This window comes from Sminthopsis crassicaudata, chromosome X (genome assembly GCF_048593235.1).
Source record: "Sminthopsis crassicaudata isolate SCR6 chromosome X, ASM4859323v1, whole genome shotgun sequence".
NCBI lineage: Eukaryota > Metazoa > Chordata > Mammalia > Dasyuromorphia > Dasyuridae > Sminthopsis > Sminthopsis crassicaudata.
The window spans coordinates 56,102,851-56,129,453 of record NC_133623.1 but is presented as its reverse complement, the minus strand read 5'-3'; the positions used below and the strand labels follow the sequence as shown (position 1 = coordinate 56,129,453).

The 26,603-nt window shown below is 32.7% G+C and overlaps 1 protein-coding gene across 9 annotated transcripts in view; it reads left to right on the top strand.

Moving 5' to 3' along the window:
• The window catches only part of STAG2 (STAG2 cohesin complex component), a 119,334-nt gene that overhangs the window by 80,500 nt on the left and 12,231 nt on the right, over nt 1-26,603 (top strand). For 3 of the 9 annotated variants that reach the window (XM_074277662.1, XM_074277663.1, XM_074277664.1), the window contains exons 15-31: nt 701-818; nt 1,169-1,272; nt 2,014-2,106; nt 2,268-2,357; nt 3,178-3,381; nt 6,758-6,828; nt 7,457-7,544; nt 7,631-7,711; nt 8,852-8,944; nt 12,407-12,581; nt 14,289-14,452; nt 15,476-15,577; nt 16,013-16,161; nt 18,110-18,238; nt 19,411-19,616; nt 22,741-22,930; nt 23,022-23,135. In XM_074277662.1, the coding sequence (XP_074133763.1) occupies nt 701-818; nt 1,169-1,272; nt 2,014-2,106; nt 2,268-2,357; nt 3,178-3,381; nt 6,758-6,828; nt 7,457-7,544; nt 7,631-7,711; nt 8,852-8,944; nt 12,407-12,581; nt 14,289-14,452; nt 15,476-15,577; nt 16,013-16,161; nt 18,110-18,238; nt 19,411-19,616; nt 22,741-22,930; nt 23,022-23,135 (2,171 nt within the window). The remainder of the gene's footprint in view (nt 1-700; nt 819-1,168; nt 1,273-2,013; nt 2,107-2,267; nt 2,358-3,177; nt 3,382-6,757; nt 6,829-7,456; nt 7,545-7,630; nt 7,712-8,851; nt 8,945-12,406; nt 12,582-14,288; nt 14,453-15,475; nt 15,578-16,012; nt 16,162-18,109; nt 18,239-19,410; nt 19,617-22,740; nt 22,931-23,021; nt 23,136-26,603) is intronic. The other 6 variants (XM_074277667.1, XM_074277668.1, XM_074277665.1 and 3 more) reach the window with 5 other exon arrangements.

Below are 26,603 nucleotides of genomic sequence, written 5' to 3'. Positions count from 1 at the left end.
AAGCTATCATTTATGAAGTATTCAATTTTAAAAGTAGATTACTTCATCTAGACTTCATCCTGTATTTCAAATTCCTCGTCTTTTCTTTACCTGAGAGCCACCCCTTTTAACAGAAGAAAATTTTAAAACTAGGAATATGCAGAAAAAACTTGTCAAAAGTTGACAAAAAATTGTCAGATTTGTCAAAATCTGAGGGTATGCTTTGCCTTGCACATAGATGGATCATCCACTTATGGAAAGGAGTTGGGGATGAGGGAGACATGTAGCTCCCTTCTCATATTTCTTCCTTGCTTTCTGTAATTTTGCGACATAAATCTTTGATTGTTTCTGGTTCTTTTTGTTTTGTTAGTATAATTGTGTATATAATTTTAAAAAATATTCTAATTTGTGTTACATGATTTTTGAAAAAAATTTCTCTATACTCATATTTTATGGCAGTACCACTACTATTTCTTTAGCCATTTAAAGTTTCCCAATTTTTTCCCCATATACCTTATGTGATATTAATATTTAAGCTTTGCTGTGGTTTCTGGTCATGATCCAGTCTAGACAATTTACCTGTAGTTTTTCTTTTCTGTTTTGTGCTAATCTTTTCTTCTTTATAAACCTTAGTCTTGGTGTTCCAGAAGGGCAGTCCCTGAAAGAGATATGATGTAAAGTAGTTATGCTTTAACTAAGAAAATATTCATGTTCATTTCAGTTGCACGAACATGCGGCATACCTTGTGGATAGCATGTGGGACTGTGCTACAGAGCTTTTGAAGGACTGGGAATGTATGAATAGTTTGCTGTTGGAAGAACCACTCAGTGGAGAGGAACGTAAGAAAGTTTGAACTTTGACTCTTTTGAATTCTAGCTGACAGTGATATAATTCTAATTTGACATGAAGAAATTAGTGTATTAATTATTACATTAAATAGAGATATGTGTGATTTATCTATCATGTATATGTACATACATATAAACACACATATACATGTACACAACATAGAATACATCTATATATCATGTTGTAGATTGCAGTTGCTGTTAGGATTTTTCTAAATAAACTTCTTCATCTGAGAAGAATGAGTCTCCTAGAGCCTGGTTATAGACAGGAGAGTCAGTTACCGAATAATTTTTTGAAGCAATCTGGTGGTAGAGTTGACTTAAGTCTTTCTCATTTGCAGCATTAACCGACAGACAGGAGAGTGCCCTTATTGAAATAATGCTCTGTACTATTCGACAAGCAGCTGAATGCCATCCTCCTGTGGGAAGAGGGACAGGAAAAAGGGTATGATAGTACTAAAGACCTTTGAGATGTGGACATTTTCTTTTTAAACATTTATGAATTTGCTTTCTAACATGTATTTCACTTAGATTATTATATTTAATTTGGGGTATATGTAATTTGAATTTATAAGCTCAATAGATTCTTTTATTTTGTCTGCAGTTCAAGATTGATGTTTTTATTTCTTTTGGTCTGGTTCACTTGTTATTTTAAAGTTTTTTTTGGGGGGGGTTTCATCTGTTGATTTCAGTTTGGCTATTAAAAAACTCAGTATTTTTGTATTCTAGGTTTTATTATCTTTAGTAACACTATTACAGAGGTCACATAAAGTTTTGTATTTCTTATACATGGTTCTCGAAGAAGGGTTTACTAAAGTATTCTGACATAATTCTGACATATTCTGACATAATTCCACTGTCCCTGGTTACAGTTTTCCTAGTTTTCAAAGGTAAATATGAGAGTTGTTAAATAGAGATGTGTTGATTTTGTCGCCTGCCTTTTTAGCTTTTTAGTTGAGGGAGGATAGAATCGGATAGCTGAGGAAAAATGATTTTTTTAAAACTTAATTTTCCTGATTTTTTAGTATAGATAGCCTGCTAATATAGACTAATTCATAGTTAATATATAGCATTCACTTGATGAATTTTAATGCTATGATATTTAATAGCAGATAAAAATTATATTTTAGAATTAGTGTTTGTAGTTTTTAAACTTTGCCGCACTTAACATATCTTCTAAATTTAGGTTCTGACAGCAAAGGAGAAAAAGACCCAACTAGATGATAGAACAAGAATTACTGAACTGTTTGCAGTAGCCCTTCCTCAGTTGTTAGCAAAAGTAAGTTAAAAACTGATCTCAGTGGTATTTAATACTGACTGTCACTTGGATACTACATATGTATAATTGCTTTAGAAATATAGTATTTTATAAATATACTGTTACTGATAATGCTTTTTTAACACTGCTATTATTACTTTTTTTTTTTTTTTATTTCAAAGTACTCTATAGATGCAGAAAAGGTGACGAACTTGTTGCAGTTGCCTCAGTACTTTGATTTGGAAATCTATACAACTGGCCGATTAGAGAAGGTAAGATGGTATCTATGTATACAGTATTTAACCTTAAAAATTAGTTTCTTTTCCATTATATTGCATAGTTTGTGTTCAAGATATAAGTTAATAGTACCCTTGGGACATCTAGATGGTACAGTAGATAGAGCACTAGCCCTGAAGTCAGGAGGACCTGAGTTCAACTCTGGCTTCAGACACTTTATGCTTCCTAGCTGTGTGACCCTGGGCAAGTCACTTAACCCCAATTGCCTCAGCAAAAATAAACAAACAAACAAACAAATTAAAAAAAAAAAAAGAAACAAAATTCTTTAATAGGTGGGATCAGGAAAATTCCTTTTTACCACTTTCATTTCCTAACATTACAAAGATAATTTCAATTTTTTTGGATTTTGTCCATAAAATAGTCTAATTTTTGGATCAGATAATATCACTTTAGATATTCAATATTAATATTAATTTATGTTAATTATAAATTCTGTAGCATTGATATGAAATAAAATCAACACACATTAAATACTGATTTTTCTACCTTACATTGATTTTTCTAGTCTCTTCATCAAGAGGCTATTATTTCTCAGTTTTATATCCTAGTTTATTTCCTTAGAAAAGAATGATCATAAGGTTGAAAATAAGAGTTTGATTTTTGAACTATTTTGTTTTCAGTTTTCTTGTCCAGCCTTGGTATGAATCTAGGTACAAGAGCAAGACGGTGTAGTGTGGCTCTTAACTCATAGTATAACTTTATTGATTTTTATTAATGTTCCATCTTTCTCTTATTATGGTAGATGCTTTGTATTTATCTTGTTTTACTGACAAATGTTAATTGACTTTTTTGCAGCATTTGGATGCCTTATTACGACAAATCCGGGATATTGTAGAGAAGCACACAGATACGGATGTTTTGGAAGCTTGTTCTAAAACATATCATGCACTCTGTAATGAAGAGTTCACCATATTTAACAGAGTAGATATTGCAAGAAGCCAATTGATAGATGAATTGGCAGATAAATTTAATCGACTTCTTGAAGATTTTCTGCAAGAGGTATTTGTCCTTTTTGCCCTTGGGACAACATCTTTAGTGTTCTTATAGATTATTGTTACTTGCTCAGTAGAATTTTTGGTCAAATTTTCATTTTTGACACTTGCCATACTGTTTAGTATATTTCTGTCAAAATAGAGGCTCTCATGTTCATATTTAAGAATTTTATAGTGATTACATCTGAAACTATAGAAAGTTAGTAAATCATAACTTATGACTAGATTTAGTAGTCAAAAATAGAAGTCAGTTGATAGATTTTTGATAAATGTAGTAGCTTCACATAGTTATTAGATTATGAATGACTTGAAGCTGAAGAAGAAAGCTGAGGTTGAAAAAATGGGGGAAAGAAGGGTCAAAGAATAATACTAAATAGCACTGATCCAAAGGAGTGGGATGATGATGAGAATAATAGTTTATGTTTGTATAGAAGATTTTCATATAGCAGATTTATTTCCTTATGAGGTAATACAGGATTTGGAGATAGGGATTTGTCTAACTAGTCATGTCAACAAGATTTTACCAAACACCTACCATGTTTTGGACTTTTGGTGATATAATAAAAAGCTAAAGCAGTTCCTGTTCTCAAGGAGCTCACAGTGTTTTTGGGGAGACAGCATACAAACAAAACATGTCCAAATAAAGCATGTAGGACAACTTGTGCTGCCTTTGAGGAAGACTAGGAAAGGCTTCTTTAAGCCTTCTTAAAGGTAAGATTATAGATTGTGGAGGATGAAATTTCCAAACCTGAGAGAGAGGCTATGTCTATACAAGATAAACTCTTCTTTAGGGAATCTCTTCTGTTATCTGCTAGCATCAGAGGCTATAGAAAGCTGTAGTAAATTGGAAGAGGTATTTGTTTATTACAGGGAGAATGCCACATACTACTGTAGAAACAGCAAGGAGACATAATTGTATCCATAGTAATTTGGTCCATAATATTCCATTATATTCATATAGCATACTTTAAAAAAAAATAGCCATTACCCTGTCATTGGGGCATCTATTTTGTTTTTGGCTCTTATATTAGTACAGATTGCTGCAGTTTAATATATTTTAGTATGCTTCTTGGTGCCTTTTTCAGCAGGATTCCTTTAGAATAAAATTCTGCTTTGGAGTTGTTAAAAACTTTCCATAGTTATTTAGCTTTTTGACCTTGATCAACTATTTTTTTTCCCTTTCCTTTTGCTTTAACTTCTTTATATGTGAAATGAACTCAGGCCAGCATGTAACCTATGAGTCTTCTTCAGGTATATTTGAGAGAAAAATATTGTGTGTATACAATTTAAATTGAAGTTTGGACTAGATGGTCTCTGAGCTCTCTTGTAAGTTCTGTGACTTGCTTATTATGTGTCCACATACATAAGTCAGTATGATTGGTGGATGAATCTAGGTTCAGACCAAGCGTGCTCATTACTTACTCTCTTTAAGCTTCAGTTTCTTCATTTACAGAATATTTCTAATTCCTAGGGTAACTGTTTCATAAGATTGTTAGACTCAAATGTGCTACATGGAAAGCATATTTTCATTTTTTTCTGCTTATTGTTTAACATTTTGTCTACAGAAATTATTTTCACAGTTGAAAAAAACCATATTTCCACTTCAAATTACCAGTCTTTCTGTTTTACTTCTTTTGTTTTTACTACAATAATTATATTAACTCCACTTTTTAAAATAAATGATCTGTGTAATGTTTAGTTTAACATTTTATAGATTATCCATTTGAATTCTATTCTTCAGTGTGCTTACAGTTTTCAAGGAATTAAAAGGTATTGATATACTAGTGTGGAATTCGTAAATGAATTCATCATTTAAAAATTCTTAAATACAGTAACTTTTGTGTGTAGGAGAAATTTAGTTTTTGGATTTACAGTATCAGAATTTTAGAATTCTGCTTCTTCATTAGATATAAGACAGTAGTGCATAATTTAAAATTGCAAGCACATAAGAAATGAATCAGAGAAACATCCTTTTTTTTTCCCCCTCCCTTTCTTCTTCCATCCCTCGGCCCCTCCTGGGGGTGGAAGAAAAACAAGGAAAAACAAAACCCCTTTTAAAGCTAGGATAATCAACCAAAATCAATTTTCCTATTGGCCATCCCCTCTCCTAAAGAAAAACTCTTAAGCCAGTACTCTATTACCTTTGTTGGGAGGTAGGCCATTGCATTGATCAAAGTTGCTAAGTCAAAGTATCTTTAGATTATTGTTTATCATATACTTTTTTCTCCTGGTTCTACTCACTTAACAGTATGTCAGTTCATAAGTTTTCCCAGATTTTTTTCAAATTGTTCCCTTGATTATTTTTATAGTATGATTATATTCTCATTCATATACCATAACTTTTATGTTTAGCAGTTCCCTAATTGATGGGTTATTGCCCATTAAAAAAAAAAAAAACTACCCTTGGCATATTTTAAATTTCTGTAGAAGAGGCTTCTGGATTTTTCTTATCTTTCCAGCCTTATTCTCCTCATCTTAACATGGGGATGATAGTAATAATAGTTAAAATACATTTCTTTACAGTTTGCAAATTTAATTTTTGTATCACCTTGCCTTTTAATCTGAGACAGCTTAGTTAACTGAATTTGTCAACATAGCTAACTAGATATTTGATCCAGGTAGTCTTCCCTCCACTTTCAGTTTCAAATGAGATATAGTAAGTACCTGGCAATGTTTTTGTAAAAAACAACAGGGTAGCTAGCACAGTGGGTAGAGTACCAGGCCTGAAGACTCATCTTCTTCTTGAGTTCAAATTAAACTTCAGATACAAATCAGCTACGTGACCCTGGACAAATCACTTAACCTTGTTTGCCTTGGTTTCCTCATCTGCAAAATGAATTGGAGGAGGAAATGGTAAACCACTCCTTTTTCTCTACCGAGAAAACCTCTGTAGGGTCACTAAGAGTCAGACATCAATTTATTGCAACATTTAGATTTTTATTTAATAACTTCTCATTTTACATGAATTTACCTGTATTTCCTTGAGACGTTTTCTTGTGATATATATTTAGTACTTGTTGTAATAATATTTTCTTGACTGCTCCTCCCTTAGGTGCTCCAATTTAGCTACTTTATTTATGAGCCTGATTTTGTTCCTCGTTTCCCTCTTTCTGTTTTTCATTAACATTGGAAAAAGATTGTTCATCCATTTTATTTCTCTCCTCACTCATCCTTATTTGAAATGTATCTGTGATGTAACACTTGTTATTTCCTATGGCTCTAAAATGATTTGCAGCCCTTGAGAAAGGAATAAAAATTGCAGTTCTCTTGCTGTTGCCCATCTCATACTTTGCCTTTCTCCAAGGTGGTGCTTTTGTTTTGAACAATTAAGACTTTCCTGTAGTGATGTATAGTGTCTAATATTATGCACTTAATATTAATAGGGTGAAGAACCTGATGAAGATGATGCATATCAGGTCTTATCAACATTAAAAAGGATCACTGCTTTTCATAAGTGAGTGTTAATTTTACTGGGTGATTTATTTTATTGGGTCTCAAAGTGTAGAACCAGAATGGTTGGAAATTTTATAAAGTAGATTTCTGTTCACTTAGAGAGCAGTGATTATTGTTATTCTCTTAGAATAGAACAGGCTGCTTTGGTAGGTAGGTAGAGAGAGATACCTTGCTGCAAGAATTTATGAATGACTGCTTTTCAGTGGTTGGATGACTGCCTGTTAAAAAATATTGTAGATTTTATGTTTTTTCGAAAGGACTAGTAAAGGTCTCTTATAATACCTAAGAGACTTCATCAATGAATTCTAATTTATTTCATACATTGTGGATTTAGCTAAGTTGTTCTTGGAGAAATTTCCTGAAATTGAAGAAACTTATAATTTTATCATCCTTTAATATACTAATACTTAAATTTTGAATTGAAAAATTATTAAAATTATTTAAATTTTTCAGAATCCTAAAAGCAAATCGGAGGGAATTGAGGGGAATTTTATTTGGATCTGTTTTTTGTTTTTGTGGAAGGGGTATTTATGGTGATTAATAAGTATTATTCCTTTAACAATAATGTTACAAACTAATGTGGTTAAATTTGACTTTTAATGACTTGAGCTTTTCAAATTTTCTTCCAGTACCCATGATCTTTCAAGATGGGATTTGTTTGGTTGTAATTACAAGCTATTGAAAACTGGTATTGAAAATGGAGACATGCCTGAACAGGTTTGTATTTAAAAGTTGTATATGTAGGTTGGATTCTCGAAACATTTGACTTGTCTTTGCTAACTTTGTGTTGTTTATTTTTATAGATTGTTATTCATGCATTGCAGTGTACTCACTATGTAATCCTTTGGCAGCTAGCAAAAATTACCGAAAGCAGCTCCACCAAGGTATGTGTTAATAGCTATATGCTTTTAAGTAGTTAATGTTAGTACAGAGAGTATAGAGATTTGTTGGGGGGGGGACCCAAAAATACTTATTTGAATGCCCTCTTTAACTACCTTATTTACTGTGTGCACTTGCCTAATTGAAGTCAAGTTCTTCCAACTATTGTCAGTTTTAAATATTTTTAATGTGATTGTTGAAAGTTATTTTATGTCTAGAAACTTTTTTTTTCTTGTTTTAAATTTAGGTGCAAATAGTATTTCAAAAATGCACATTGAGAGTTGTTGAAAGACAAAACGCATTTTAGGATATATTATTCAAAAAATAAAAGAAAAACTACTGGAATGAATAAGTAATAAGTCAAATACATCCTGATGCAAATCATTTCCTCTCCCTGGGGCTCAGTTTCCTCATCATTAAAATGAAGATGTTAGACTACATGTTTTGTTTTTTTTTTTAATGCTCTTGTTTTCTTCTGGCACTGACCTTTCTCAATAAATGAGAGCAAAACTTAGATGTTGTAGTTAATGAATTGGTAAGGTAAATTATAGAGTCTCTTCATAGACCCATTAAGACAAATTAAGTAAAAACTTAATGAATTTTCCTAAAGTTTTAGATTTTAATCTTCACTTTTGTTGCATAAATTACACTTTTGTGCATGAAGAAAACCTTACAACCTTTACTAGCTCAACAAGTATCCTTTAAGGAAAAAGGAATTTATATAGAGGAAATCACATTTATTAGTTTATGCTGGTTTCTATTGACCATATATAATCTTAGAAGTCTTTCTGTACCATTGAATTCTGAAATTAGTATTTCAGAGAATACCATGCAGAAAAATCTGAGGTTTTGTTTCTGTTGAATAAAAATCATTCATGTATGATACTTTTTTCATGTATTCTTTTTATAATGAAGAATGATGATAGAGCAAAAGAAGTCAGTTGGATTTCTAAATGAATATTTGTTAGCTAAGCATTAGGTAATTAGCATTTGTTAGCATTTTGGTAATATAGCACTTGAATTTTATCTTTTATATCTTGACTTTTTTATAGTAATATATGAAAATGTCTATGAGAATGATTTTTGAGAGAACAGGATTCACAATACACACTTTTAATTTTTAATTATCATAAATTACTTTGCAGGAGGACCTACTTCGTTTAAAGAAACAAATGAGGGTCTTCTGTCAGATTTGTCAGCATTACCTGACCAATGTGAATACTGCTGTTAAGGAACAGGTTCGTTTTGTCAATTTCATAGCTAGTGATAACATTTGGATAATTATCTAAGATGCCATATTGTTTGGTAGGGAATTAGAAAGCTGTGTTTAGTTTTGTAATAAATTACAAAAATTATTAATAAATTTAAAAATTATTTTATAATACAAAACTCACGTTGCTCAAATTGTTAGGCTTGAATATGATATACTACTGAGGCTGCAGTTCTAATGAATTTGCTTCATATATGTTCTTATCAGCCTATTTTCTTTGTGAAGGCCTATTTTGAGAGTCCAGCAAATATGCATTTCACAGCATAGAAACTGAGTATTAGAGTTTATCGACAAGCAATTTTCTAGGAGTTTGAAAGCACATGATCATATAAATTTCATGTTTGAAGTATAGTGTACTCATTCAACTCTAACCATTACATCTCACATTGTTTTTAATGAGGAAATTTTTTGAGAATTTTCCCTGAGATTCTAGGAGCACATTAATGCTATTACATTGATTGGAATTCCCCAAAGTTTATAGTGATTATTTTGGTCTGGGAACAAGTATTCTACTAGAGTGAGCATTGAAAGTAAGAGGTGAACTCCTCCTTCTGGTAGAAACCCTTTGCCTTAGTTCTTAACCCTGCTTTAGATCCTTGCTCCTTACTCCTTTAATAAAATCTTGTACTTGCTCTTCCATGCATCCTAATCCTTCATACCCAATAGATATGAAAAAACAAAGTCTCATATCTGAGTCTTTATATTAATACGATTTTGAAATAAAGGAGATTGGATACCTTGAAGAGTTGGAAGCTCATCATGATCACCCTTGGGAAAATAGAGAAAATGGGTTGGATATTCCTTAAGCAGCAGCCAGAGGCAATTGTCAAGGATAAAGAAATCCCAAACAGTGCCAGTGACAGCCTCTTCCTTGATAAATTTTGTCAAGTATTTTCCTCATATAAGAGGGATGCATAAAAGTTAAATATCTACATACTTTGGAAACATGTTATATTTTGAAAAGTGACAATTACGATCTTGATCAAAAACACTAGTGGGAATTTGTTACCAGTTGTTTGAGGATCTTGTTGATTCTTCACAAGCACTGCACCAACACAACAATTTTCTACATTTGAGAGCAGGCAGGAATTTCTATATATTTTGGAAATGAGACCTTTATCAGAACCTTTAACTTTAAAAATATTTTCCCAGTTTGTTACTTCCCTTCTAATCTTGTTTGCATTAGTATTGTTTGTACAGAAACTTTTTAGTTTGATGTAATGAAAATCTTCTATTTTGTGATCAATAATGATCTCTAGTTCTCCTCTGGTCATAAATTCCTTCCTCCTCCACAGGTCTGAGAGGTAGACTATCCTCTGTTCCTCTAGTCTATTTATGATCTCATTCTTTATGCCTAAATCATGGACCCATTTTAATCTTATCTTGGTATATGGTGTTAAGTGTGGATCCATATCTAATTTCTGGAGAGCAGGCAGGAATTTAAAAGCTGAAATGTTACTCTTTCTTCTTTTCCTTTAGCCATCTAGGATTTGGAACTTGTATCAGATTTTGATAAAATCCATTGTAATACTTGGTTACTTTTGATGATCCTCCTCCCTCCATCCTTAGTATCAACTTGAATAAAGAGGAAGAAAGTGTTGTGGTGTTTATGCCTTTTCTAGAAGGTTTTGTTGATTAGGTTGCTGCTAGCTATTTTCTTACCTTTTAATGGAAATGCTTTGGTCATTTATCACTATCCAATCTTCTTACACCATATTTGTAGGATTCAAACAGTTAACCAAAATACTGTCGCCCTGTCTTTCCAAGAACTTATTTTAGGGTTAACTAGACTATGCTTATTTTTTTAACTGGCTTACTGACATTTAATGATAAAGTTGCAAACATTGCCAAAATAAATTCCATATTAATTTGTTGTCATTAAGGTACAGCATTTTAAATCAAATGTAAGGAATTAAAAAATACTTTGAATTCCTTTTTCTGATGTTAAGGTTCAGTGATTATATATTTCTGGCAAGAATATACAATATAATCTGTCCTTAACAGCATCAGAATTTTCTTCTACTTAAAATATGCAATTTTGAAGGTGGAGTGGTTATTGTTTTTTAAATAAAGGGGAGTATGACTTTTCTTTCCTATGCATTATAATTTCTGAAATGAAGGTCTCAGAAACTGCAAAATGAATTTGGATTCGTTTACAAGAACTAGTCAACCTGAACTTTGTATCCTTGGTACACACAATGTGACTGTCTTCCTGTTGACTATACCAGTTTTTTTTTTTTTTTTTTGCTTATTGTTGTCGGGTAATAATAACATTCCTCATGGTTAGCCCATGTTATTTTTTTTTTTTTATGTCCTTCTAGATGACCTTCTGGAAACTTATTGATCTAGTGACTTAAAACAGTTATATTTGACTCATACTGTATTCTGTGTATGTTTTCTGGCCTCTACATATGGTGGAGATCTCTGGTGTCTTGTCTTCTTGTTCTCTGAATCCTCAATACTTTCCCATTAGATGCCTCTCCATCATGTAACTTTTATCTGTTTTCCTTTCTTCCTCTCTGAAATGCCAGAGGGGTAGGGTCAGTTACTCAAATCTCTCCTTTCCCATTTACTACTGTCACCAGAAGTTCTCTCTTCAGCATGCCCATTGATTAAGAACTTTCTTAGCCAATAATTTATAATATTAATATTTATCATTTTATATATAATTCATATATTAATTTTTACTATTTATAATCATTTTAGTTTGTTACATTAATTAAAATGCATAATTATATATTACAACATATACCAAACATAAAATATAATTAATTGGCATAATTTAGTTATTTAAAAATAACAAATAATATCATTCATTTATTATTATTTTAGTCATCTTAAACTTTAATTTATTGTACAAATTGCCTAATTAAGGTATAATTACATATTGTGAGAATTTATAATATAATTAATTCTTAATTAAATGTAATTAAGAAAATCATTTTTCATGATAGATTTGATATAAATTTTAATGTATGACAAATGTATGGATGTATATTATATACAAATATACTTTTTATTATATTGATAATTATTATCATTCAGTCATATCTGTGTAAGATTGATCCTGGACATAGTCTTCCCTGTTTATTGATGGATTGAGGGGAATATTTGAATTTGGAAAGGCTAACTTTTTTAGTCATTTATCTGGTGCAATATATCTTTAAGATTACATATTTTTGCAAAACATAAGTATATTCCTTATGTATCACATATTTCATTGTGATATAGTGGTATTTGCCAACATTTGTCAATTGTCATTCTTTGAATTTGTTATATTAACTGTTTACATTTGAGAAATGCCTTAGAACCACCTTTTTTCAATATCTTAGAAAAGTTTTTGAAGTAACTGTCATATTGTTTTGGGAAGTGGGGAGTAGAAATCTAGTTAGAAATGTTGATTTATAACATTCTAAATTTCTTTATTCAGGCCTTCACTATTTTGTGTGATGTGTTGATGATCTCCAGCCATCAGATTATGTCAGGAGGACGGGACATGTTAGAGCCACTAGTTTACACTCCTGATTCTTCATTGCAGTCCGAGTTGCTCAGCTTTATTCTGGATCATGTCTTCATTGACCAGGATGATGATAACAATAGTGCAGGTAATCATGAGTTCACAGAAAAAGGATGCTTACTGAAGATTTTAAACTACCTTTTTTGGAAATATTTAGTAACCCAGAAGACATAATGCTTAAATGCGCTGACTTTTCATCAAGACCTTTTGCTTTTATAAGTACTTAAAGATTTCATTAACTAATTTCAGTAAAATAATATAGTACTATGCATCATTTTTTTTCTGAAATAACTTTTATAGATTCTTTTAAATCTATATTTCTTTGTATTATAAATAGGTTTCAAAGTAATTTTCAGAGTTAGTTTTTGAACTATTGTACAAAATAATCAAGAGAATACAAAATGTTCTGGGGAAGAAAAACCAAATTTCTCTGTATTTAACTTTACAGATAATTTGATTTTTCCTTAACAGTCTTTTCAAGTAAAGGTTATATCATGATTTTATGATTTCTCACATTTTTGGTGTTAAGTTCTACTTCAAACTTAATGCCAATATGTATATAAACATACATACCTATAAATTATTATAAGTTGGAATCTAAAGACTTAGGACTGCTAAGATTTTAGAAAGATGAGTAAATTAAAGATTTTTCACCAAATACAAGCAGAATTTATAATTTCCCCCCAAACATGTAGTTATGAGGGCTTGATTCCTGGTGATGATGTCTGTCTTTGTATTTTTGTATGTAATGTATTAAGAAATCTGCAACTAAACAAAGACATTTAGGGTAACAATGCTTTCCTGTGGATTTTTAAAGTTAGAAAGGACCTCAGAGATAGATCATCTTGTTCTGATCTCATAAAGTTCCAATCACAGAATCAGTATATTGGAAGGGGAATTGCTGAGGTTTCCAGTCTAACTCATACAGTTCAGTGCAGTTCTATATACTTGACTCATTGTGAACTTCCTTGTGGTTGTTGATCCCTTAGATTAGGTACCTTTGAACAAACTTCATTATCTCTTTTTCCCCCTCATCCCCTAGCAGATTAAAAGTCTCAAATTATAAAGGGGGAGGAGGGATCAGCAAGTGCTGTTCATTAGGCATGATACCATCAGTGAGAAGATAATTTAGCAGCATGGGAGGAGATGAAAAGTCTACAGAAATCAGATAGGGACTTGAAGAGCAGTCTGGGATGATATTGCATAAGGACAAATCACCTTAAATGTTTGATTCCAGCCCTAATCATTGTACTCCACCATAGTATGGAATTTGGAACCTATAATGGTGATCTTGAGTCATCAGAGTAATTTACATTCCTTATGTTTTGTTTGTAAGATAGGCATAAAGCTTAAAATAGTAAAAAGTGGAAAAAATTTACTCTCAAAGGGTACATACCTGTCCATTGGTTTCAGTAATATAAAGGCAGACTACTTTTGAAGTTGGTCATTTAGAACTGGTATGCCATGGCCTAATCTGCAATGAAGTCTTTTTGTAATTAAAGCTGGTCCTTTTGGGGACCATTCTGAAATGCTTTCTGGCTTATTAGGACCTGCCAGGCATTGCCAGCACAACTTGGGAGTCCTGGATCACTTCACTGTGAGGACTAGAGTAGAGTAGTAGCTTTGAACTTACCTGTTAAGAAAAATTGCTTGTCCCCTTTCCAGCAGCAAAACTGGCATTGTGAAAAACTTGTATTCGAGGATTTTCTTTAACCCCTCTTTTTTTTTTTGAACAGCTGTTTTTCATTGTTAACTTGCATCATGATATCAAATTAGTAGCTAAAAAATCTCATAGTTCAATATTTAGGCCTTTTTTCAGATGGACAGCAGGATGATGAAGCTAGTAAAATTGAGGCACTGCACAAGCGAAGAAATTTACTTGCAGCTTTTTGTAAACTAATTGTATATACTGTGGTGGAAATGAATACAGCTGCGGATATTTTCAAGCAGTATATGAAGGTAAATATGACTACTTGTAACAATTCTTTTTCAGATTTGGAGAATATACCAATATGTTGTAGGCTTCATATACATCCTCTTCCCTCAATGTTGTGCTAAAACTGGCCTGCATGTGATACTAAGTAAATAAATGATAACATTTCATGGAGAAGATTTGGCATTGGGTCTTTTGGTTTTTGGTTTTTGGTTTTTGGTTTTTATGTTTGCAAGCAGTTTGGATTTTTATTTTGTAGAGCTTATTGTCAGTATTTTAGAAGCCGGTCTGTAGTCTTGCAGGTCCAGAAACTCATTTTTATCGTATTACCCAGGGGTGATCAGGTACTAGGGGAATAATTTGTGCTAACCAAATTCACAAGAGGGATTTATAAACCAGAATGCCAATTTATTAATTTACTGAGGGAGATGCATTGCCACCAGAATACTAATTCTCAATACCCACGGCACCCCAAGCTTGCTGGGAAACCAAATTACCAATTTAGACAGTTACATTGTAAGTATGGAATCAATGCAAAGGGAATTGGATAGTGTTATGAGGTACTTTGGGCTGTAATGAAGCCTAGATGATTTCTGTTCTCCTATGGAGTATACTTTTCTATTTGATCAGAATTTTCTTTTTCAGATTTTTCTTTTTAGATAGTGTGTTGAACTATTATTTCATTTTTGCTCCCTTTTCTAGATTCCATAAGCAATAACATTTAAGTTTATCACAGTCCATGAGCTGACCTTGGATTATACTATACTTCCTTGCATATCTTATTTATTGGTTACTATAAGTCTTTCTAGGTAGATAGGGTGTCATATGTTCCCATTTAGTAGATGAGGATTCTGAGGCTGGGAATTTGTGGCTTTCCCCAAACCACAGAACTAATTAGTGGCAAAGCCAGCATGAGAAATACAATTCTTCTGATGCCCATGAAAAGCTTTTTTTTCCCCCCCTCTCACTATCCTTTTCTGTCTACTTACCCGTCACAAATTTTTTTTATGATGTGAAGTTCACTTAATACATGCAAATTTCTTTTCTAGTATTACAATGATTATGGAGATATTATTAAAGAAACAATGAGTAAAACAAGGCAGATAGACAAAATCCAATGTGCAAAGACGCTTATTCTCAGTTTACAGCAGGTAAGAAAGAATAATTTTAAGTATTGTTGGTTCCTTCAAAAACATTGTTTAATATTCAAACCAAAAAACCTTGTTTTTTCCAAAATGAATCACATGCCTATTTGCCTCTTGTATAGATAAAGAAAAAAATCAGAACAGCAATAACCCCTTCTTGTTTGCTTGCTATGGATATAATTAATGTGTTGGGCTTTGTTTTCATCTTTTTATATTTGTATTCATTAGGTTCATAATTGTGTTGCAACCACCAGGAAATAGTTTTACCTTGGCTTAACTGAAAAAGAACTTAAGAGGATAACTGACTCCAACTTAAAGTGCTTCTTTATTAATTTGTACAATATTAAATATTTATTACAGATTAGGTATAGAAGTGTTTATACTAATTATTAATATTAGCAACCCAAAAAAACCCCAAATGTTTTCTTTGATTCCAAACAGCTGTTCAACGAAATGATACAAGAGAATGGGTATAATTTTGACAGATCATCACCAACATTCAGTGGTATTAAAGAACTTGCCCGACGTTTTGCTTTAACTTTTGGACTTGATCAGTTGAAAACAAGAGAAGCCATCGCCATGTTACACAAGTAATTTCCCAATATTTTACTTGAATTCAACTAATCATAATGGCTGACGTTAATAAATATAACACCTTAAGGTTATAAGCGTCTTATACTTGTTTGTTCCTCATGACAAACCTGTGAGGGCAGGGAGTTCAAGTATTGCTCCTATTATATGGATTATGCAAATGAGACTCAGAAAAGGAAGGTTACTTGCCCAGTGTCATGGAGTTAGTAAGTGGTAGTGCTGGGACAAGAATCCTGGCTTCTTGGCTTCAGATTCAGTGCTCTTTCTGCTATTCTATGCTCTACATTTTGCAGATTTTTTAAAAATTAGGATTTGAATCTTTTTTAGAATTGAGAAAATTGTTGGGCTGATGTGTAAATATGTCCTTAGCGTATGGACTTGTCTTCTAACATAAATTCTTCATTCTTAGGATTTAAAAAAAAAATTAGCTCTAGTGATACCTCAATTAGTGAATCTGGACATAAAGCTCCTTTATAAAATAAACCACACACACACACACACCCCAAATCTTTATAAATCATTGGAAGTAAGGCTATACATGAATTCAGGCATGACACCAAATATCTCTCTGTACAATTTCTATTTCTTCTTAGCTGAAGGTGAAGAGTGTTGTTCATAGGTAATGTTGGGTAGTACGGGAAGTTTCTTTTGTGCCTTCAGTAGCCTCTACTTTTTTGTAACTATTTTTTCATCCCATGGTAATTATGCCCCCTTATTTCGGATCCCTTTTTTCCTTTGTAAAAGAGCTTTTGATGTTATATCAGTTGTATTATATTGACAGAGCAGTTCTCACTGATTTATTTAACCTAGGTTTAGATACTTTGGCTTTATCTCTATTTACCCCTACTGTGTAATGAAAAGCATTGCCCACATCCCTGTCCTTCCAATCAGAAGAATTTTAGAAGTCACAAAACAGGTCAGGTAATATTCTTTGTTTGGCAAGAATTCCCTGCACTTACTCTTCCACCCCCCATACTGTGAACATTGTCAAGTAGCCTGTCTTACCTTAAGACCTTTCATTTCCAGCTACAAATGAAGGCACCTTTTCTAATCTGCTCTTTTCCTACTTTTGCTCCTGAGTTCCCAGATCCATACCTTTTGTATTGTTTTTCCTACAGTAACCCTGGACCTCTTCTCCTCTCCTGCTCTCTTAGACTATATTATGCTTCTCATTATCTTAATGAAGTTACTGGCCGTGTGTCTGTAATTGGAGTACATTCTCTTTCTTAATTGAAGTATTGTTGTACTCCCAGTCATCACTCTAGGCCTTGTGGGAAGTCCAATTGCACTGTTGTTGAACTTCTTTTCTTGTTTATTTTGTACTGCTGGTTTGCCATTTTGTCCCTTCTTTACCTAAACTTAAGTAAATGGTTTGACCATTTCTACAGTTGACTTAATTGCTTTATTTTACATTGGATTTGTGATTTCACCAGTGTGGCTACTCTTGACACAAGTGTAGATTGCAACCTTACCATGCATGCTGCCTTTTCTTATGTGATTCTTGTCTATATCCTTCCTCAAATCCACTTAACAGCCTCTGGAGGCCTCCTTATGGGTCATGGTATGATACTCTCCTAACATTCTTGTAACGTAGATTGGCTCAGTTGCTTTGGATTAGTCCACTACCTGGAAGGAGCTGGGTTCTTGCTGAGTGAGATGCTATAAGAACATCCCAGAAGTAATTATATCCTATCTATATTGCTTTCAGGAAAGATAGAATTATCATGGCCAATAAATCAAGAAATAATATTACTGCTCTTTCTCTCTTGTTATCCTTCTTCTTTCATCCACTTCTTATTTGTATATCTGAAATTTATAGACACAAACATAAATCCATTCTATCCATTCTTGTTAGTGGAAAAATTATCCAGATACATTTCTTCCATTCTATAATAACACATTTAAATTATACTCTTTCAGATACTCATTATGTCCTTTCCTTTCTAGGGATGGGATAGAATTTGCCTTTAAGGAACCTAATCCACAAGGTGAAAGCCATCCACCTTTAAATTTGGCATTTCTTGATATTTTGAGTGAATTTTCTTCTAAACTTCTCCGACAAGATAAAAGAACAGTGTAAGTATTTAATATCCATCCTCCAACTAAAATATTCAGTTTGGGGAACTCCGAAGCAACATTTTATGCATTTTATGCTTCCTCTTTGTATTGAATTCCAGAATTGCACTAAGGCTTAATATGTTCTAATAACATAGGAATGCTTCTGGCTTATAACTTTTAGAACTGTATTTTGGAACAATTTTATCCTTAAAAATATTGTTCATATTTATAAACAAGACTATAATGTTTACTTTGCTTAGTGTCCCTTTTTAAAATGTTGAGAGAGATATCTAGGGAGCTTCTAGTTTAGCTTCATATAATGTCCTGAAATGCTATCAAGTAAATTTAATCCTGAAAATCTCATCTCCTCCTTGTAAAATTTGAATATGTTCTCAAAAATGCGATATAACTATGAATTTACTTCACTCCTGGTTTGGGGGGAGAAGGGACTAGGTCAATGTAATTTAACGCAACTTTCTAGATAACCTGCATGAAGTGCAGTGTCTTCCGCCACTTTCTTTCTTTCTTTCACCTGGAAAAGAGAGTAAGATACTGATCTGAGAATCAAACACATAGTATTGTCTTATTAAAGTCTCAAGCAATAACCTTTAGAGCCCTTTTGCGATATATATGAAAGAGAAGACCTGGGCAATGCTTTGTAGTAAGCATATCATTGTAAATGATTGGTAATTTTCCTTGCTACTGTGCTATCCTACATAGAAAAATGGTTAAAGTAAACTTAAAGACCTCAGTAATACTTATCTTATACACCCTTAATTGAGCCAAATCATTTAAACTTGATGTTTAAGTTTTTCAACTAAGAGGAATAATCATGGCTTTTATAACAAATCATTAAATAAAACCTAAATGGTTACCATTCCCGGGGAATTTTTGTTGAAGGGAAAGAACCAGTAAGTCAGAGAAGGATTATAAATTTGGGGAATTCTCATAGTTTATGTGTTTTAACATAGCAGCATGATCTTTTTGAAGTATAAATATATATTATATTAAAAACTAGCAAGAATTTTATAATAAAGATAGTGTAGTTGAAAAGTAAGGTATGTGGTGCCAAGCACTTTATTAGCAAGTTCCCTCTTCTCTGCATTTTTCTAAGCTTCTAGGATTATGTCTTCCTGTAGATATTTTATTTGAATATGAAAAATTTGTAACCATTATTATTTCTCTTTAAGGTATGTTTATCTAGAAAAGTTCATGACCTTTCAGATGTCACTCCGAAGAGAAGATGTGTGGCTTCCTTTGATGTCTTATAGAAATTCTTTATTAGCTGGAGGTGATGATGATACCATGTCAGTCATCAGTGGAATTAGCAGTCGGGGGTCAACTGTGAGAAATAAAAAAACAAAACCAGCCACAGGAAAACGAAAATTACCTGAAGGTTAAGTATCCTTCTTTTCTTCCTTTCTTTATTATTTATGAAGACATCCATAGCCTCAATAGGAAAATATTACATTTTATTAGTTAAAGGTACATTTCAGTTTTGATTAGATAAGTCTAGTTTGTTGAATTAAAAAGTTGGAATGGTCCTTTGAAGATTACCCTCTTCCATCTGACCTCTCCAATAAGCAGAATGGAAATTCATGTCTTCTAGTTCATGAGTCCCTATATATACTATATATGTATTATGAAGCGTTAATTTGTATATCTCTTGACTTCTTGGTGCTGTAGTAAATATTTTGAATTGTAATTTGCTCATTGTGGAGATGAAGTTTTCACTAAATATTTTTAGACAATTTATTTTAAAGTTAAGGGAATTGAAGCTCAAATAGGTGAAGTGACTTACCTGGAATCACACAGCCAATAACTTATCAGGCTGGGAGTTTACTCTAAGTCTTATAGTCCTGACCCCATTCTTCACTATACCGTTCTTCCCTTTATCATTAGCAAATCAATAAATCAGGTGATTTATCCACTTTTATCTAAAAACGTACTTATAGAGCTTGCCTCATTAATTACATCTTCTAGGATCTGGCAGCTAGCACCTAATGCATGGAAAGACAAAATGAATGAAGCAATGAAAAATGGGCATCGCTTTCCTAGCAACTTGTTTAAGAGTCATTTACTTTTAGCATACCTCTCTTCTTTAAAATGAATTACCATTATTTCTGATAATGAGGAGAGCAGTGACCTAGACAGTCCAAATCCCATATCTCTGTAACTTGGGAAGAAGTATCTTACTGTGCATTTTGTTGGAGAAGCCAATTGACTGTACCAATTTTTCTATTTGATATTTCTGATCAGTGTTTCCTTAGAGCACTGTTCAGTTTGTTGGCCTCCAGTAGGCTAGATCAATGTCATTCCTGAGCTATTTTTTTTTCTACAATCGTAGACAAGGTGTTGATTGAAATCCATCTTTATATATTTTTTCAAAGTGAAGAAAGATATAATTCCACTTTGTCATTAGCTTTTTCTTTTTTTGATGGCACAGCATATGATAGCTTTTTGTTTTTTCAAAGTTAGTTTTCAAAATCTTCTGTTCCAAATTTTTCTCCCTCTTTCCTCTTTTCCCCCTCCCCTAAACAGCAAGCAATCCAGTATAAATTTAAAATGTTCTGCCTTTATTTTGATAGCAGAAAATAGATCCTGAGGTTTAGATATTTTACATATTCAGCATGTAGTGCTATTAGGCATATTTAGCAGTAAAAAAAAAAAACACAACCTTTCTGGTTTATGTGTTTGGTTATTTTCTATTTTTTTCAACTTTTCTTGAGTTCGTAATATTTAATAAGGTAGGACCCTTAAAACTATTCTTTCTGTAGCTTAGTTCTGTGGATGCTCATTATTTAAGAGAAATAAGATACAGTCAAGTTTCTGAATCTTGTTGCTGTTTATTAGGTTATACTGTTGAAGGTGATCCCATTCTTAAACTGAATCTTTTCCTTCGGTAATTGTTTGAAATATAATGCTGACATATCTTCCGTATATCAGAATATGTGTACTTCTATGTATGTACTTCTCTCATTAAGCTCAATAAGATTGTTGTTAATTCCTTTTGACTCTTTTAAGAACATTTCTCTATTGTAATGTCATTATTTATAAAGGCAGAGATTGTAAGCTTCTCGTAGGAAGACATTCTTTTTGCAAAGCACAACGTATTGAAAGTCTCTCATTGCTTTTCATAAGAAGGAACATTTCTTATTCTCCTTGAAATTCTGGTCTTATATGGCACTAATTCTTTGGGACTCTTTCCATGTTAGAATGATTGTTATAACTCAATCTTTCATTGTTTTAGTGTAAAAGTTTTATTTTGAGTTGTCAGATATTTACTCTTTAGATACTGGTGGCATGTGTATCTCCTTTTATGCTTCACTTAATACTAACAATGAGAGTATTATTGAGGTAATTTTTGTTGGCATCTTTTATGGAATCGTAAAATTTTAACAGTTGCACAGACTATATACTCTGTGGAATTAAAATCTACAAGATAACATTTTGTTCTTCTGAATATTGAAAAAATAACTTATAGTCAATAAGCAGTGCCTTTTCTTCCCTGTAGCTAACAGTCATGTGATTACAAATATACGGTCTCCTATGGAATATCTCTTGTGAAGATCTTCATACTATCAAGGATGCTCTTATTCTCAGATTTTCTTAAGATGAAATAATTGTCTATCTGTCTATCTGTAAAAGATATATACAGATGAAATTGATATTCACTCAATCATTTCTTTTTGATAGTTGGATCAGACATGATTTTTTTCTTGTTCAATGTCTTCCTTTTTACAAATATCTTGAAAATCAATTTTCACTGCCCTTAAAATTGTGTCTCAGACCTCTCTATTACTTATTTACTTTATTATGGCTGTTCTTCGTCTTTTTCTTCTTTCTCATGTAGTATTTAATGTACAAATTGCAAAGAGTTCAAATGTGATACCAATGTTAATGAAATTGTAATTTTCTAACAGAAATTTTGATTGACTTTTCCATTTTTTCTGTTATTTTCCTTTCATTTTCATTACTAAATACTAGGACTGAAATTGATTCTTATCCTAAACTTTTTGTAGATTGCTTCCTCTTTCTCCCCATTACTTCTTGCTCTCTCTTTTATAAAATAACATTACTCATAATTTTCCTCATTCTGTCCCCAAATTTGAAAATGGATTGCTCATAAAAAGTGATGATAATTTGCAGTTTCTTGGCTTTTATTGTGAGGGCAAAGTATTGAAAATGTTCTTCTATGGGAACATTTGTTGGAAGTGATAGTGTATGAATCAGGGGAAGAGCATTTATTAAGTACTTATCCTATGCCAAGCTCTGTGCCAAGAGTTTGGGATATATATTTCAGAAGTTAGATGTCTGTTTATCTATTTCCCATCGTCCATTCCCAATTTGGTCTTTTGGATACCAGAGAAATAATATAAATAGCACATTTTTTAAAAAGTGCATACATACACATACATATACACACTTAAATTTCTACATATCTTATACATATCTTAAAAATCTGCTTGTGGTGTACATTGATCACTGCTTAATTAATGTTACTTTTTTCTTCCATCCAGCTGAAGAAAGTAGTAGTAGTGATAGCATGTGGTTGAATAGAGAGCAGACAATGCACACCCCTGTTATGATGCAGACACCACAGCTTAGTTCAACTATAATGAGAGAGCCTAAAAGATTACGACCAGAAGAAAACTACATGGGTGTCTATCCGATACAGCCGGAACACCATCCTACACCACTCGACTACAAGTAAGTACGGTGGATAGTTTTCTGTGCTTTACATTTATTAACAACATACCAAAAAAAGTTCAGTTAAAGAAGAATAAAATTCTCCTTGAAGCACGCAGGTAACATGGATGTTAGCTCAAAGACAACAAGAAGAAGCAGCCAGGCAACAGCAGGAGAGAGCAGCAATGAGCTATGTTAAGCTGCGAACTAACCTTCAGCATGCCATGAAGAAGCAGCCAGGGCCTAGTCTAAACCTTTTAGCAGTCATCCTAGTGCAGAGAAAAGAGTATCAGGATATCTAGTCTCATTTATTTAATATTTTTGAGATGTTCACCAAATCAACTGTAGAATGTAGATTATGTGCCTTGTCTGTTTCACAAGGCTGTCAATGGGGGCCAAAGAATCTGAAATTTGGAAATGACCAGATTTCAGTGGCCATTTAGTATAAACCTTACACCAGAGGCATTTCTACAAGTAGCTTTCTAACCTGCTTGAAAACCTCCAAGGATAGGAAATAATACCTCTTTAGGTTATTCCATCCTTTTTTTTCATAGCTCTAATTCATGACAATAGGCCTAAATTACCTTTTTAAACTTACACTGATTATGTTCCCTAGAAGCCAGACACCCCTCTTCCTCAAGATAGCATTTTCTTTTGTAGGTTAAACATGCATGCTTTCCTCAGTCTTTATGACATGTACTTATGGCTTGACAGTTTTCATTGTTGTCCTCTTCTGCATGTTTTCCAGTTTATCAATGCCACTCTTAGTCCATGGTGACTAGAGTTGAACACAGAAATCAACTTAAGGTCTAATGCGCGCACAGTACAAAAGAACTAACACCTCCTTATTTCTAGAAACTGTGTTCCCCTTTGCAGCCTTAATTCATACTCACTTTTTGGCTTTTACATCATACTACTGACTTATCAAGTTGACTAAAACCTTCAGATTTTTTTTCCGTCAGAATAACTACTGTCTTAACCATCCTTCTCCCATCTTATTATACTTAAGTTGATTTTTTTGGTACCCAAGTGCAAATATTGCAATTTTTACTTATTATTTTTAACATTACCAGATTCTTGTTAGAAGCATTCTATTGTATTGCTTAAAACACTGGCTTTAGAACCAGAAAAACTCAAGGCAATTCACTAAATTTCTCTCAGGACTCTAGGACCTATTTAAAATTTTTCCTGGCAGCCAAGTGATGTAGTGGATACAACACTGACTCTAGAGTCAATAAGACTTACTTCAAATCTAGTCTCAGACTTTTACTTGCTGTGTTACTTTGGGCAAGTCATTTAATTTCTGTTTGCCTCAGCTTTCTTTCTTTCTTTCTTTCTTTCTTTCTTTCTTTCTTTCTTTCTTTCTTTCTTTCTTTCTTTCTTTCTTTCTTTCTTTCTTTCTTTCTTTCTTTCTTTCTTTCTTTCTTTCTTTCTTTCTTTCTTTCTTTCTTTCTTTCTTTCTTTCTTTCTTTCTTTCTTTCTTTCTTTCTTTCTTTCTTTCTTTCTTTCTTTCTTTCTTTCTTTCTTTCTTTCTTTCTTTCTTTCTTTCTTTCTTTCTTTCTTTCTTTCTTTCTTTCTTTTCTTTTCTTTCTTTTTTTTTATCTATAAATTGGCAATAATAGCACTGTATACTTTTTTGGCATTATTTTGAGCATCAGATGAGATTATAAAGTATTTAGCACAGTGCCTGGCATATAATAAGCACTATATAAATGTTACTGTTGTTATTTTTACCATTATTAACTATAAGTACAGAAAAAAGTCTTTCTACCTGTAGAATATTTCCTCATCTGGTATTTCCCTATGCCAGTGAAACCACAGGTGGTCCATTCCCTGTTCCTAACCATTATTATGATCATTTGAGATCCTGATTCTATTAGCCAGTGTTTTAGCGATTCTTCTCAGTTTATATCCTTTGCATATTTGATAAGCATGTTATCTATGCCTTGATGCATGATATGTATATATAGATGTCTTTGGGGTGCTCTGCTAGAGAGCTTTCAAAAACAACTGAGATTGGTTACCCAACCAGTTGTGAATTGTAGTTTCATCTTTTCCATAAGGATAGTATGAGATAAAAGTTTTGGGAACATCCAGATTAACTAGTTTCATAGTGCCCTCCTCATTTGCTTGTTGTTCTGTAAAGAGTGGCAATAATGTTAATATTCTGCCAGGACTTATTTTCATGAGAGGCATGCTTCTCTTTGTAGTAACCACTTCTCTTTCCTGGTTGGATTTTCTTTTATTTCACTATGCATATAGGAGGACTACAAATTGGGTTGCCAAAATAAAGAGAACAGATCATCAGAACACTGCCTTGTTCTTTGTATTTATTTGGTGTTTATTAAAGACAGATTTTTTAAAAAAAATTACACTTTTCCCAGGAAACAAAAACAATCTCACTTTATAGATTATTCTTTTTTGAAAATCAAGAATATTTGTTCTACCTCTGTTATTTTACTGATAGTGATTTAGCAATCACAGCTACCAGTTATTTCAGGGTCCATGAATATAGTTCTTCTGGTCCAAGGTGCTTGAATTTTTAAAAGGCAACTACTGTCTTTTTAGTTATCCTAAGTATCAACCCCCAATTAGTTATATAAAAGTGTTTTGTAAAGTATTTTTTGCATGTAAAGCAACTGAGATGAATCAAGAAGCTACAAAAAGTCTGCTTTATATTTAAAAAGATTGTATTCCTCATAAGTAAAAAACTTTCTCTTAGAAATTTGACTGGCCTTGATGAAATTTAAGTATTGATAGTTATCTTTGAGTTATTTAAAATTCATAATACATTTTCCTTTTAGGTAAAATAAAATTGAGAACAGATGAGCTTCTAAGGCTAACTCATAAAAATCTAACCCATAGTGTACCATAGCCCATGTTTCTTTGCAAGGTGGTTTTGGACTTACAATTTTTATTCACAGGCACATTAATTACTCAACTCCACACATTCCTTTCCTTGGCTTCCCTGGCCAGGTTAGAGGAATATAGCTTCCTTTGGCTCCCACTTTACTTGTGGTAGCTCTGTTCCCTTGTAGTAGTTCTCTTTCAAGAGAAACTTCAGGCAAAAGGATTATTTGTAGGAGAGGTAAGGAATGTGGTTTGATGGCATTACTTTGCCATTTATCCCCCTTTTTTGGTCCTTCTCTCGTTTTTTTCCTAAGGACTCAGGTGCCTGCCTCCTTACCTTTTTGCTTTTTAACACTAGCAATAAAATGGAAGCCATAGAGGAAATAAAAATGTTCTCTGTATCTCTTCTGTTACCTTTTTTAACTGGCAGGGGCCCTCCATGGTTGAATAAAAATAACTTAGATTTAATAGAAAATCCAGACTCTAAATTGTGTGCATTGAGTGAGTGTGATGTGTCCTGTTGTATAAAATGAATGTACAAAGATTTGTGTTTGGAAGACCAGTGATTAAATTCTGGTTCTTTTTGTCCCTAATCTTGGACAGATTGTCTAACCTCCCAGGACTTCAGTTTCCTCAAATGAATTGGTTGCTTTAGATGGTCTTTAAGGTTTCTTCCAGCTTTAGATCTATGATCTAGTGACGAGGGCTAGAATATAGAAATAAGAGTGGATGGAGCTTTGTCTTTTCCTTCTCTTTCTTATTGCTATACTCCTGCCAATACTGCTCTAGGCCTAAATTAGAGTTCTTCTCTAGCAGTTGAGAAGAGGACAGAGAGAGAGATACT